This window comes from Anguilla anguilla, chromosome 4, assembly GCF_013347855.1.
Source record: "Anguilla anguilla isolate fAngAng1 chromosome 4, fAngAng1.pri, whole genome shotgun sequence".
Classification (NCBI taxonomy): Eukaryota; Metazoa; Chordata; class Actinopteri; order Anguilliformes; family Anguillidae; genus Anguilla; species Anguilla anguilla.
Genome location: NC_049204.1, coordinates 12,175,963 through 12,188,896, shown reverse-complemented (window position 1 = coordinate 12,188,896; position 12,934 = coordinate 12,175,963). Strand labels below are relative to the sequence as shown.

Below are 12,934 nucleotides of genomic sequence, written 5' to 3'. Positions count from 1 at the left end.
TTATTCAACAAATGTATGTACATTTTCATGTTTAGTCCAACAGTGGCTTAAGTCTTGGAAGTTTATAGTCACAAATAGGTTTACATAATGAATTAACTAAAGCCCTGAGAATGTGGGCTCTGGAGCAGAGGTTCTTACCAGAAATGGCCTGCACAGCAACCCTCAGAAAGCCCTTGACCTCGCCCTTTTCGCTGACAATGGCCACCCGGTGCACCAAGGGCACAGGATACAACAGGTTACTCAGATAGACAAAAGCCCTGCAAGGGAAAGGGTTGTGGGGAGGAAGGGGTGTGGAGTGGGGAGGGGTGAGGAGGCATAAGGCAGAACAAAGCAGAAGGAGATCAGGGAGACTGCTGACACGTGGCCACACTGCACTGGATGACACAGCTGTCAAGCCGAGTCTAATCCAGCAATGGCCAAAACCAACCCTCATTGTTCAACTGGACACTTTTTTTTGTGGAACTGAATTCTGCTTTTGACAGAGCTTGGTGAGGCAAAAAACCATTGGTACAAAAAAGCCTAAGATAACCCAGAATGTTGGATTTTGTGCCACAAAGATCCGTTAATTAGTGTAAAGCTGCTCTGACAACCACTGTGCAGCCACTGTTCTTTTGCAGTTAAGGTGTTCATTAAACCACAAGATAAAAAACGTATACTTATAATACAATCTCCTTTTGACGTCATTTCCTAAAATGAAAGGTGCGAATCTGACTTATCCTATTAGTTCCAGGATAAAGAAAATGTAAATCCCTTAATAAAACTGGCTTAATATCATAGCATTTGTTTTTTGTGGCTCTTAATATCTAAGACTGGGTGTTTGTCACAGGTGTCACTGATTCTGTGATTTTGACCGTTTGTTGGCAGTTCCATGGCTTTCCCCTTTTTTTGGCATTGCTGCGATTTCCTCCGTTTTGTCCTGTTTTGGATGGTAACTGTCAACCATAACATGCACTATATCTGTAACATTTGCCATATAAGCAAACAAAAGCCAAATTAGTCTCAAATCAACTTAGCAGTGGACCTGCACCATTTTAACTGTACTGCCAATCCCTGTGTAACTTAAAACGTGTCATCACTCCTCCTTCGTGGAAGATCAAACACTGGTCACAGCATAACACCTCCTCCTCAAAACCTATAAAAGGACGCAGTTATGAAAACCCAGGCCCGCCAGTACCGAATGTAGCGCCACTAACATCCAGCTGGCTCTGGCAGCCTAATTTACTCCCACAGACGTGTCAAAGCTTTCCAGAGCTGCTACTGCTCTCGTTTCAATTGCTTTTTCTGCCCCCTTTTCCCCCCGGTGAAGCTTCTGAATACGAACAGGCCTGAGGCTGAATGGTAATGCTCCCATGAGTCGGTGTGAGAAGCGGCCATAGAACGGCCCTCAGTGTGAGCATGAAAGAGCCAGTTTCTTCTCCCAGCATGCTCCTGAGTCCTCACCAAAGCTTCCCAGAAAACTGAACAGAGGCCAGCTGTAATAAAAAAAAGGATCCTGGCCTTTGCCGGAGCCTGGACAGAGTGTTCCCTCATCCCCCAGCTCTGAGCACAGGCCGTCCACAAAGATCTCATGGCCCAGGTCCTCCAGCTTGTCAGCAAGCTCAGTAATGTCAGAGTCAGGGTCGGAGAGGGTGAGGCAGGGGGTGCAATTGGTTATGCACTCACGCATGTGTTCTAAATGGTGGTGCTGGTGCAGTCAGAGATATGGGAACTGGGTTAGTACAAGATAAACGCAGATTACGCCTACTGTGCCACAGCAGGAGCCCTGTCTGCAAGGGGGTTTATAAGCCTGTATTGTGAAAAGCTAACCAGAGATCTGCCACCCCAGCATAATTCTGTGATTTTATCTGCAACACTGGGCACAACTATAAATACTGACTGTAAAAAATATTATTGACACGAGTCTGGTTTTTTTTAGTGAAAACAAGGTTACTTTCTGTGGGAATAAATCACATTAAAACTGAATAATATTGATTTATATAACTTTCAGTGCAAAAATGTTATGACTTTGTTTTCCCCTCATTTTGGTGACTGTTGGAGAGTGATTTTCAAAATGATTCAAGAATGACAGTTTTCTGGGGTGGCTTCAAATGTGAAAAACGAAATGTTCAGACCTCATTTGGGTTTGGAAAAATGCATGTATAAACCAGACAATACAGTCAAGTGCACAAACCAGAACTGCATGTTCTGCAACCCACTGCAGCCCATCATATTTGTTGAGCTTTGGCATTTCCCAGGGAGGAGTAAAGCAGAGGAGTAAAAGCATCCAGGGGCTGTGTGAGCTGGTTGGACGAGAGCATTCCGTCTCTTTTTGTCTACAAGACGTTTGCCGAGGGCTGCCGGACGCCACGGCTCGCACTCGGTGTGACGCGACGGGTACCGCCGCACTCACCGGCCCACCAGGCGGAACCAGGGGAACCGGTCGTAGAACGGGTCCCCGCCTGTCAGCACGTTGTCACAGTCCTCAATGGCGCTGTTGGGCACCTCCGCTGCACGGTCGTACATCTCCCGCATCTGATCCAGCCTCTGCCTGCAAGAGAAGAGAATTCTCATCTGACAGGCACGCAGAGTTTTTTTTGACAGAAAGGACACTAGATGTTCTAGGTCTTAGCAATCAAAGATAAACACCAGATTCTTGGGACTGCAAGAAAGAACGTAATGAAGACACAACTTCATTCAATGAGATTCTATCTTTGAGTGAACCTCTTCATCCCGATAAAGCCTACACTCCTTCAGTTGCAGTTCTACAGTAAAGAACCATTGTCTGTGAGATGAATCCCATTGACATAAACGTGTTTCATGTGGACAGTTGGTTGCAGGTACTAAATATTCAATTTCTGGGAAAATGTACCTGAGTTTCTCCAAGGTCCAGTAGTGAGTGGCCCCGTTCTTCTGGTCCTGCACCTCCACGGCCACGATGGTGCGGGGGAAGGGGCGTTTCTCTCTGTCTTTGGCTGCGTCAGGAGGCAGCAGGTCAGGAGGGAGAGGAGAGTACAGCGTGTCCGTCAGCAGCACAAACTGGAACTGAACCTGTCAGACAAACATAAGATTTCAATGGCGAGAACGAACCACTCAAGACATTTGAGACCATAGTGGGATCTGTGACCTCCGCATGGAATGGGTGAGCTGCGGCTGGCATTCCTCAGGAGTTCCTGAACTCACCTTCTTCTTCAGCTCCACGCTGATGGCATTGGCCTCCTTCAGGAAGATGGCGTTCCCCCACAGCAGGTCTCTCAAGGAGGTGAACTGGTACCACTTCCACTTGCGGAAAGCCCACAGCGCTAGCTCCATCTCCCGGTCTGTCCATTGCACTGTGGAAAGAGCGCATTGTTAGTCAAAGGATTCATGGTCAGATTATTTATTTTTTAAACTAGAACTGTAAGGAGATACACTGAATACAAAATATTTATTCTCTAATACAGTAAGATCAAAGGGTACCCACAGCTACCAAGATCAGTTGATGCTTTCTCACTATATACTGTGAAATATTCCACAGAGATGCCAGGTTTCTACCCTTCTTACAGTGCCATACATGAATATCAAATCTTAATGGACACTGGATCAATAACTCATATGCTCATAATATACATGTCATGATATCCTCACCTTCCTCTTCAGGTTCCTCTTCTTCCTCAGGAATTTCTGGGTAACAACGATCCACCTGCTTCTGAAGGGCCTCCAGCTTGCTCTCATAGTCCTGAGGAAAGAAAACGCATTGGTCAGTCCAAGGCCCTCTGTCATGAACATCAGACAGAAACAGAACAACAAGCCTATGGCTGAGTCAGAGAAGCTCACCAGTCTCTGTTGTTCTAAGAGATTGTTGGCTTCTTCTCTCTCCCTGCGGTACTGGTCCTCTAGTTCCTGGAGCCTGCAGAGAGAGTGACAGGTGGTTAACTGAGGGATCAGTAATAGATGTAGGAAATGTCACCCAACTAGTTTATAGGGGGACTAATGTTACGGCTCAACCAACTAAATAACGTATACCCATTAGTGGTTAAAACACTAACACTTTCTTTTTTGGTATGCCTGTCATCACCACACTTGGCCTACCCTGATAAATATGTCCCACTTCCCCACCCCCACCACTCGGCCAATGAGATGTTCACTCCTCTGTCCTACCTCTGCTCCATCTCCTGTTTCATGTCAATGCCCTGCTTCTCCAGCAGTTCCCTCTGGGCGAAGGCCCAGTCCACGGGCTCGACCGGGGTCTCGGCGCAGGGCGTGCGCTCCCGCTCCTGCCGCGCCTGCTCCGGGTGGTTGAAGCGGAACACGTGGCTCTTCCCCAAGATGATGCGGTTCCCTGGAGGAGCACACACACATTACATTACAGGCATTTGGCAGACGCTCTTATCCAGAGCGACATACAACAAAGTGTATAACCATAACCAGGAACAAGTATGTCGAAAAACCCTAGAGAGAAGTACCGGTCCAAGTGCAGGGAACAACCGCATAGTTCAACTTGGACCCTGAAGGTTAAACTGATTAACGCTAACACAAACGAGAACATACAAGCACTGTCACATAGGAGGTTCTTCTGCCGAGGTGCAGAGTTCAGAAAGGGGAGAGGGCGTAGCTGCGCTCCGCGTCCATCGGGGGGCACTACAGGGAGAGGGAGCCGAGAGGGCGGACCCACCTGATCGGAGAACGGTGGGCTCCGTCACTCTCTTCCCGTTGACGTAGGTCTCTGCTCCCTCACAGGGTTCCAAGATGACTGCTGCTGCACGTACAGAGAGAGCGCCGTGAGGGGATGCACGCCCGTCGCTTATCATCACTGATCGCTCACCAATACCGGTTCCCCCACAGCCCTCACAGCGAACAGAACGGCAAAAAGGAATCACCGGCTCCAACGGGCTGCTCACCTTCTTCGTGCGGGCCGCTGGTGCTGGTGAACGTGCAGTGTTCGTCTTTGATGAAATGGCCGCTCAGAACGATGTCCTGGCGGCTACTGGCGTCCTCGCGCCCCACCCTGATAAAAAAAAAAACAGATTCGCGCCTCAGCAACCAGCTAACACACGAGTGGGATGAAAAACACCCCCGTCTCTGAATTGATAACACCATAGAAACTGGTGTGAGGACGGTGTTAAACTTATGTAAGCGATGATTCTGTCCTGATATCAGGTGGGTTTCCTGAATGCAGGTATAAGCAGGAAAAAAAAGCAAATCCTTCAGACTGCCAAGAAAAAAAACTTCAAAAACTAATGCTAATAGTTGCAAAAAAACCAAAAATGAATGAGTGTGGAATTTGGTTTGTTAATGAGGTTTTCTTCCTTCAGTTTTCCCAATACCACAATCACCACATGATGGTGGTGTCCGACAAAGATGAGTTTATAAACAGGATGCTAATCAACGTCATTTTGCAGGTGTCCTTCTCCCACGCACGCAAAATTTTTCAGATCTATTTTAGAAAAAGTTTAGTACTGTTAGCATGTTGAGAAGGTATCGCTGACTGCACAAGGTACTGCAATTTACCAAAACAATGGATGTGTTAACAGGTATTATACAATTGTGTAAGAAAGTCAACCAATCTGAATAAATTACAAATCAAAATGTGTGGTTCATTTTCTGTATGAAAGAGTGAAAATGTGTTTCAATACTCGGAAATATAAATATGCATATACATACACAGATTCACATTCAACTTGTGGAACTAAATTATCCTATACCTCCAGAAAAAGTCTCCTGATTTGCTCAGCAAAAATTTGGAGCCTTGCTTGGAGCCATTTGCTAGCGTAACTCTTTTGTGACTATATTATTAGGGTCTTATACCTGGTAATTCCATCTTTAATGTAGTAGAGCAGACACTCTGACATAAGAGGGTCTTCATTCAGGTTCACCAAATGTGGGGTCTGAAAAAGAAAAAAAAATTTATTCCATTCCAAGCTTCCTTAGAAACATAACAGGAACACATTTCACATCTAACAAAGTTAGAATGTTTTGCAATTCAGAGCTCCTTTAGCTGTGCCTGTAATGTATTTACAGTATGTATACAAGAAGACAGATGCTTAGATTTCCTTAGAACAGGGTCAAGGCCATGGGGGCACACTGTGTCTGCAGGTTTTTTGTCCTATTGTTCATAATTAATTAGGTTTGATTGAACTGCTTTACTGAATATTAATCTTGGTTTGATGTCACTCAACAGTTGGATTCAGAACATACTGTAGAATCGTCCACTTAGAAATGTGTTGTCTCTAACAGAAAGATATTAAAGCAATAGTACAGGAGTTGCTGGATTTATATACAGTCAACATCTCAGAAGGAACTGTAAAGATATAGTGATTAGGGAGCTCCTATTGGTCATTACATAGGTACCACATATAAAATTATAAGTAAATAAATTAAATCTCTGAATAAATAAACTGAATCTACTGAATGTACCTAAATATTCAATAAAGAAGTCAATCAAACCTAAATGAGCAAAAAACCACCTGGAATTAAAAACACAAATGTAAAATGCCACCATTACAAAGGTTGAGAAACACTGAATCTATTTACAGATCATTTATATTCCACTTCCACAGCCTTCATGCCAATTAATCACAACACAAACAGCGCAGTGTTAAGAAATTGAGAGAAAGGAATAACAGACGCGTGCTTCAGGATTAAACTGACTCTGGTATCGTATACATGTGATTTATACACATGAAATGCTAATGAATCTTCTGGCTAACACTGGCTGTCAAGCATTGTAACACATCTTGTATGTGTTTGCTTTTCCATGTTTGGACAGGACATTTCTCACACACAAGCCAGCTGTTTGCTTACAAGGCAAACAGCGTTTGCATTCATTGGTATATAGTGGAATGTTCTAAACTAACTTCCTTGAGCTTTTTCAGATCAATATCCCTCTTTGCAATTGGCCATTTTGAGAGGCTAATTATGTTTAGGTGTTTTGGCAGATATTCCTTTGTGAGGAACTTGTTGAAAGACAAGAGAGAGGACAGGATTAGGCAGGAAATTCACAACAATTCAAGTGGCACACACAGAGAGCATAGGTATGCTCTCCATTGGAACAAACCTCATTGGGTGAAAACAGCCCAACTGTGTCAATAAACACAGGCTGTGGCTTTCTCTGTGCAGGCTTCAAATAAATTAACATGAATAACATATTAACCACTACAGGGACTGAATATTCAAAATACACCAAGTATGGGCCATACACAAATACAAATCATACACACCGGAAACAAACAGGAGAATATTATATTTTGATTATATTTTATTTTTGGCTTGGCTATTTTATAATTAATTACTAACTACTTAATCTTAATCCTGCCACTATTCTTTGCAGTCAACAACAGCGCACCCACCGAAGACCCTAGGACAAGTGCAAAAGTGAAAACCTGCCACTAAAATTGTGAACGTACTCATGTAAAAATGACATTACCAGATGTTTTCTGATTGTGCTAATCTAGTCTAAATGGCTGAATACAGGTCACCCTGAACATGCAACCTTTATGAATCAGTAGGGATAACTGTTATGACAAGGATATTTTGTGAGATGCGGATTTGTTACCCAAAAAGTTTATGAATAACCCATGCATAAAATCACGGGACAGGCAAAAGCAGGCTGCCCGTTTTTCGGACTGCGTACCTTCTTTGGCGAGAACACGCCCAGCGTGCCGCCGTCCTCCCGCATGGCAACGCCCATCTCCGCCAGCAGGGCCTCTCTGCCAAAAATTGACATAATTAAAAATCACGGTTGACGTCGCAAAACCGCCCTACGTCTCACGAAAGGCTCCCAGGGCCGCGTGACTCAGCGCGTCTGACGCAGCTGGGGAAACGCCGCGTCCGCGGACGCCCGCTCTCTCGCTCACCTCTCCATCCGGATGGCCTCCGTGCGTCGCAGCTTCTCCTCCCAGGTCTCATTGAGCTCGGCGATGATCTTTTCTGTTTCCTGACAGGTTGCGAATCGAATCGCAGAGAATACAAATCCAGCAATTAAACCGCGGACAGAGTCACAGGGAGATTAACCCCTAGATGAATTATTCTTGCTTTACGTCAGCTGTAGGAACTTGATAATTATCTACATGTGCATTAACATGAATGCATCAACATAAATTACATTTACATTTATACTTCGGCTTTCAGCAGACGCTCTTTTGCAGAGTGACTTACAAGTTCATCTAGCAAGGCTATAAGAACAGTGTTAGACCTGTAAAATTGATTGAAGTCAAACAAATCTCAGTCAATTGCCAAGACAAGTACAAGATATAACCTAAGACAGGAACATGACGTGGATAGCATATGGTACCATCATTAATAAAATAATTTTTAATTGAATTCTTATTAATATTACATTATTTAAATGTGTTATGAAAATATAACCTTAATGCATTTGCTTTTATTCTACAATGTATGTCAATGGATAGTTTAACAAATCTGCCACCAAGGCGTTGGATGTCAAAGGGACTAACTGATCACCTAGAGTAGGGGTTTCTCAATAATGGTCCTGGGGTGTTGCAGGGTCTGCTAATTTTCATTGTTGCTCAGCATTTAATCGATCAATTAAAACAGCTGATTACACCGTTGACTCACTTGAACTAATTTCTTGGGCCTGAATTGGTTACTGATTTAAAGGCGAAAATAAAAAACAGCAGACCCAACGACCCATCAGATGGAGGACTGAGAACCCCTGACTCAGAAACTGGCGGGACCGTGCGTGTTACTGCTCAAAGCTTTTAGGGACGCTATCTCTGAAGCTCACCTTTAGCCGCTCGATAGCCTCCTCGCTGCCCGGACTAAACATGATGCGGTCGTGAAGATTGCTAATGGATCCGGCCCGGCTGGACAGGGCGGAGAGAGAGGGGGAGGGACTCATACCCGTCATGGCATTGGTCACTGTGGAGAGATCACCCCTTTGACTGACAGCTTGTAGATTATTGTTATTGTTCTTGTAATCGGATAGGTCTGTCAGAGGAACAGGGGGAGGGAGGGGCCAGGAGGTGGGACGGCGAGGGGGGAGGACGGGAGGTGAGAGACGGAAATATGCAGAGAAAAGGAAGAGGAGAGGAGGAAAAACAGAAAAGGAAGAAGAAAAAACAGACAGGTGGCTCGAAAAACGAATCCAAGAAACAGAAGTGAAAATTGAAATGCCAACACTGACATTAGAGAGAAAAAAGAAAAGGGCAACTGAAATCTCTAGTGGGTTCCCACTGCACCATTCACAACCACAAGGACAGTTAGAGAGGAGGCAGGCAGCAGCATTAAAGTCAGAAAGCAGGAGGGCTCCTATGACAGTTACCGTTAGAGCTCCAGACAAAGCACCATTGCAAATTCTGAACAATAGTAAACAGTAAATCCCCTAAATTCACTAAAAGAGCCCTGAAATTTATTTTAGTATGTTGTGTTTTCATCAGCTGCTTAAACTACTACATGTTTATCTCCATTATGTACCATAGAAAAGGCTGTAACCTGTATAATGTAGAACAAAATGGCTGAATGAAGTATCACTTAAACTGCACTGCTGGGTTTATTTCAGAGTCAATTAACTCAAATCAAGGCTATACACCTAGGTCATGACATCCAGCTACCACGTATGCATTATTATTTGTATATGGTCACCTGGATGTGTTTGCGGCATATGCTAACACGTGCTTAGAAAGCGGTTTCTACCATTAAATGAAACAGGTCCAAATGTCCAAACTACACGACATTAATCAAAGGCTGTCATTCAACAGCGATTCCAATACCGCTTTTAAGAGCAGATGTGTCAGAAACATGCTGACTGTAACCCTTTAACTGTGCTTCTGACTACCCGCCAGTCACCACTCTGGGAATGAAACTGCACTCACAGGTAGGCGGGATTCAGTGACTGCTCTATCGGCTGGTTGTGGAAGAGTATAAAATCCATTATTAGAGAGAACGAATCCATCTGCGGTCTGCCGAAAAGTGCCCACTTAAGCGTTCCAGACCGTTCACATACACACAGGACACAAGAGCCAATCCCTTCTTCTGTCCTGTTGAAATGGTTTCATCACATCAAAGTGATAAAAATTAATTATGCAACGCCCCGTGGCCAAAAGGAGCTTCTGTTTGCTGTAATAGCTTTTAACAGCAACAACAACGCTACGGGATGGATGGTCGCCTGGAACATTCCGTGGAATTCTACTGTGGAATTCTGCCATTTTTAGCACATCATGTCCAGCAGCTCATTAAGCAAACACACAGCATTCAGTGGCATTCGGCAGCACTATGGGCTTTAGCCAGGGTGGCGGTGCCATGGCAACAGACAGCTGAGGAAAATCTGAGGGTGTGATACTTGACTGACACATACTGTAGTAGAATCTCCCATGATTCTGTATGTTTCCCCATCGTGTGTTAGAGGTGGCACACACACCAGTACGTTTACTCGTCTTTCTTGCTAATGTACTTTATATGTGTGACTTGATCACATGAAGAAGCAAAACAATTATTTCCAAACAAGCTTTTAATGTGCGTCCCCAGGGCTGTACCGTGCTTGCAATACACGGGCTGCATCAAGAGCCGCGAAACAAATCTCCCTTTATCCTTTCCCTTTACAATAGCGTCTTTCAACCTTTGGCCAAACGTTGCAACCCTTTTTTTGTCGAGCTTTTATATGCAGCAACTGCTTTTTTTCTGTTTTTTTACATTGGTTTGAAACATGGTCTTGTTTTATGAGAGGACCCTCCCAACCCCCCAGCCCCACCTAGACCATAGTGCTACTGTGCACACAGAGCTAAGGGAAGGCAAGCGGCACCCAAGTCATAACACAGGGCAAGCACTTTTGGGGGTGGGGTGGGGGTGGGGGTGGGCGGGGGCGGGCGTGAGTTCAGCGGCAGGGTCAGCTCAAGCGTAATGCTGCAGCCAAGGGAGGTTCATTCAGGCGCCCATCGGGGGAAGGGGCATCACAAGCCTCGGTGCTTCAGGTCAGGGTGCCACACTAGCATGTGACATAGCACATTGGAATCTGAACGCATGTGAAATTTTGAAAGCTGGCATTGTTAAACCCACACGTGTGGCTTTTGTGCCACTGGCTGCTTGACAGGGGAAATACAGGGAGTGTTAGGACTTAATTGGCTGTGGTCTTTTAAGCCTTTAAGAGACATTTCTGCTACATTTGCTTTATTTAAGCCGCAATCTACCACAGCACTTTGGGTCTTAATTTACAAGTGTTTCTGCATTTAATTCTTTAAATTCCATTTTATTAACTGAAGTATTTTATTAAAAATATGTACAATGCTTATTTTAGTCAATGTATGCCAAACGTCTGTTTCTGAGTGAAACTCGGAGCCGTAACCACACGCCTCCTGTCTAAGGGAGATGGGCAGCCGAGCCTTTCCTTAAGGCCAGGGCTGCAGCCGGAAGCGTGGCGACCCACAGGGCCCAGAGAGCAGCCCTGCAGCACCAGAGGCAGCCAGGCACTAAGGCCAGAGCTGCAGCCGGAAGCGTGGCGACCCACAGGCCCAGAGAGCAGCCCTGCAGCACCAGAGACAGCCAGGCACTAAGGCCAGGCCGTGCGCACAGCCACCCTCCCACTAATCACAACCCCCGCTTCCTCCAATAACTCCTGCAGGGGAGAATCCCCACTTTGCCCTGGCCAGAGCCAGTGAAGCTGTGCTAAACCTGCTCACAGCCCTGCATACACCAGCTTCACTATCCCAGGCATCCTCATTGAGAAAACATAATGCAGTCGCTAAAGACTGAAATCTCAATATTTACTTAAGGAGAGATTTCAGTTTATAATTAGACAACTCCACACCTACAGCTATATTCCTTCATTCAAGAAAAATTTGCATCCCTTGCCTTTAGGGTTTTAAAATGGGGATATGAAAGTGCACGGACAAATATCTGCCAAATGCACTATCTAGTATTGATTTTAGATCCTTCCAGAAACTGCTCTTTCATGAGTTTCATTAGAGTATTCCGCACTACTGGGACTCTGGTGCTGCAGAGAGTCCTGCTAAATCACTGTAATCTGCAAAGCTGAGCAGAACCAAGGAAACACACATTTCAAACCAGCGATTTCAGTGGCAGGCCCCCGACACGCTGAGAAGGAAAGACAGAGAAGAGAGCACCGTGAGACACATCCACACACTCCTGACAGAAATAGGCTCATGCAGCACCGCCTCCAGACAGTATAGTACCCTTGCGAGCGATGTGCTTTAGTAGCACTTAGGGCTGTCCTTTGAATCGCACAAAGGCATTCTGTTCGGGTGGATCACACTGTATGACACATTTATTCGTTTGTCTTCCAGATATGATCTATTTACAGAATTTTTCTAAAGGATTTCTCATAATGTTCAAGTTGAAATCAGACAGAATTATTTAAAGTGATGATTGAAAGGTAAAGATTTGATTAACTATAACAGAATACCCTGCGTGATTTTTTAACTCAACGCTCATTAAGATGACCAGCACAGGGGACCCCAGGCTCTATCCATGTCCTTACAAGTATAGTTGAAAGGACAGGATAGAGGCTGTGAGATGTCAGCGGAGGAGACAAAGAAAGAAGTGACAGCATGTGCAAGGGGAAGAGTGGTTGCAGAGCGAGATTCAGTGCTGTGTTGGACTGTCAGTATTTGTCACTGATCATGTTTTATCCCGTTTCCATGTCTGCTCAAGCTACTGTTACTGTACAGTATGTGCCTGTCTTAGTCTTGTTTGTACACACATCTTTCAGTTCATTGTGGTTGCATGAGGAACTGCATTTGTGTATTTCTTGTATATACAGGGATGTATGTACTGTATGTGCAGTGCGACTGTGTGTCAACCTGTGTGTTTGTAGGTGAGGTTTAATATTACCCTATTTCTGCCTAGGAATTTTGTACAATGCATTGTGGTTGTAGCTATGTGTTCATGTCCAAAACTGTGTCTGTCTGTGTCACAGCTGTGCTTTGGACTATATCTGTTTCAATATATGCCCAGGTTCCTGTAAAATGTGTGGAGGAGCATTACATCCTGGTTCCTGTCAATGTGT

General features: G+C 44.8%; 1 protein-coding gene across 15 annotated transcripts in view; it reads right to left on the bottom strand.

Moving 5' to 3' along the window:
• The window catches only part of kif1aa (kinesin family member 1Aa), a 57,800-nt gene that overhangs the window by 23,607 nt on the left and 21,259 nt on the right, over positions 1-12,934 (bottom strand). For 6 of the 15 annotated variants that reach the window (XM_035413554.1, XM_035413556.1, XM_035413559.1 and 3 more), the window contains exons 14-27: positions 11,965-12,003; positions 8,702-8,904; positions 7,812-7,891; positions 7,589-7,664; positions 5,764-5,843; positions 4,857-4,963; positions 4,631-4,714; positions 4,117-4,297; positions 3,793-3,865; positions 3,604-3,694; positions 3,160-3,308; positions 2,849-3,027; positions 2,390-2,527; positions 139-257 (exon numbers count right to left, since the gene is read on the bottom strand). In XM_035413554.1, the coding sequence (XP_035269445.1) occupies positions 139-257; positions 2,390-2,527; positions 2,849-3,027; positions 3,160-3,308; positions 3,604-3,694; positions 3,793-3,865; positions 4,117-4,297; positions 4,631-4,714; positions 4,857-4,963; positions 5,764-5,843; positions 7,589-7,664; positions 7,812-7,891; positions 8,702-8,904; positions 11,965-12,003 (1,599 nt within the window). The remainder of the gene's footprint in view (positions 1-138; positions 258-2,389; positions 2,528-2,848; positions 3,028-3,159; positions 3,309-3,603; positions 3,695-3,792; positions 3,866-4,116; positions 4,298-4,630; positions 4,715-4,856; positions 4,964-5,763; positions 5,844-7,588; positions 7,665-7,811; positions 7,892-8,701; positions 8,905-11,964; positions 12,004-12,934) is intronic. The other 9 variants (XM_035413561.1, XM_035413564.1, XM_035413565.1 and 6 more) reach the window with 4 other exon arrangements.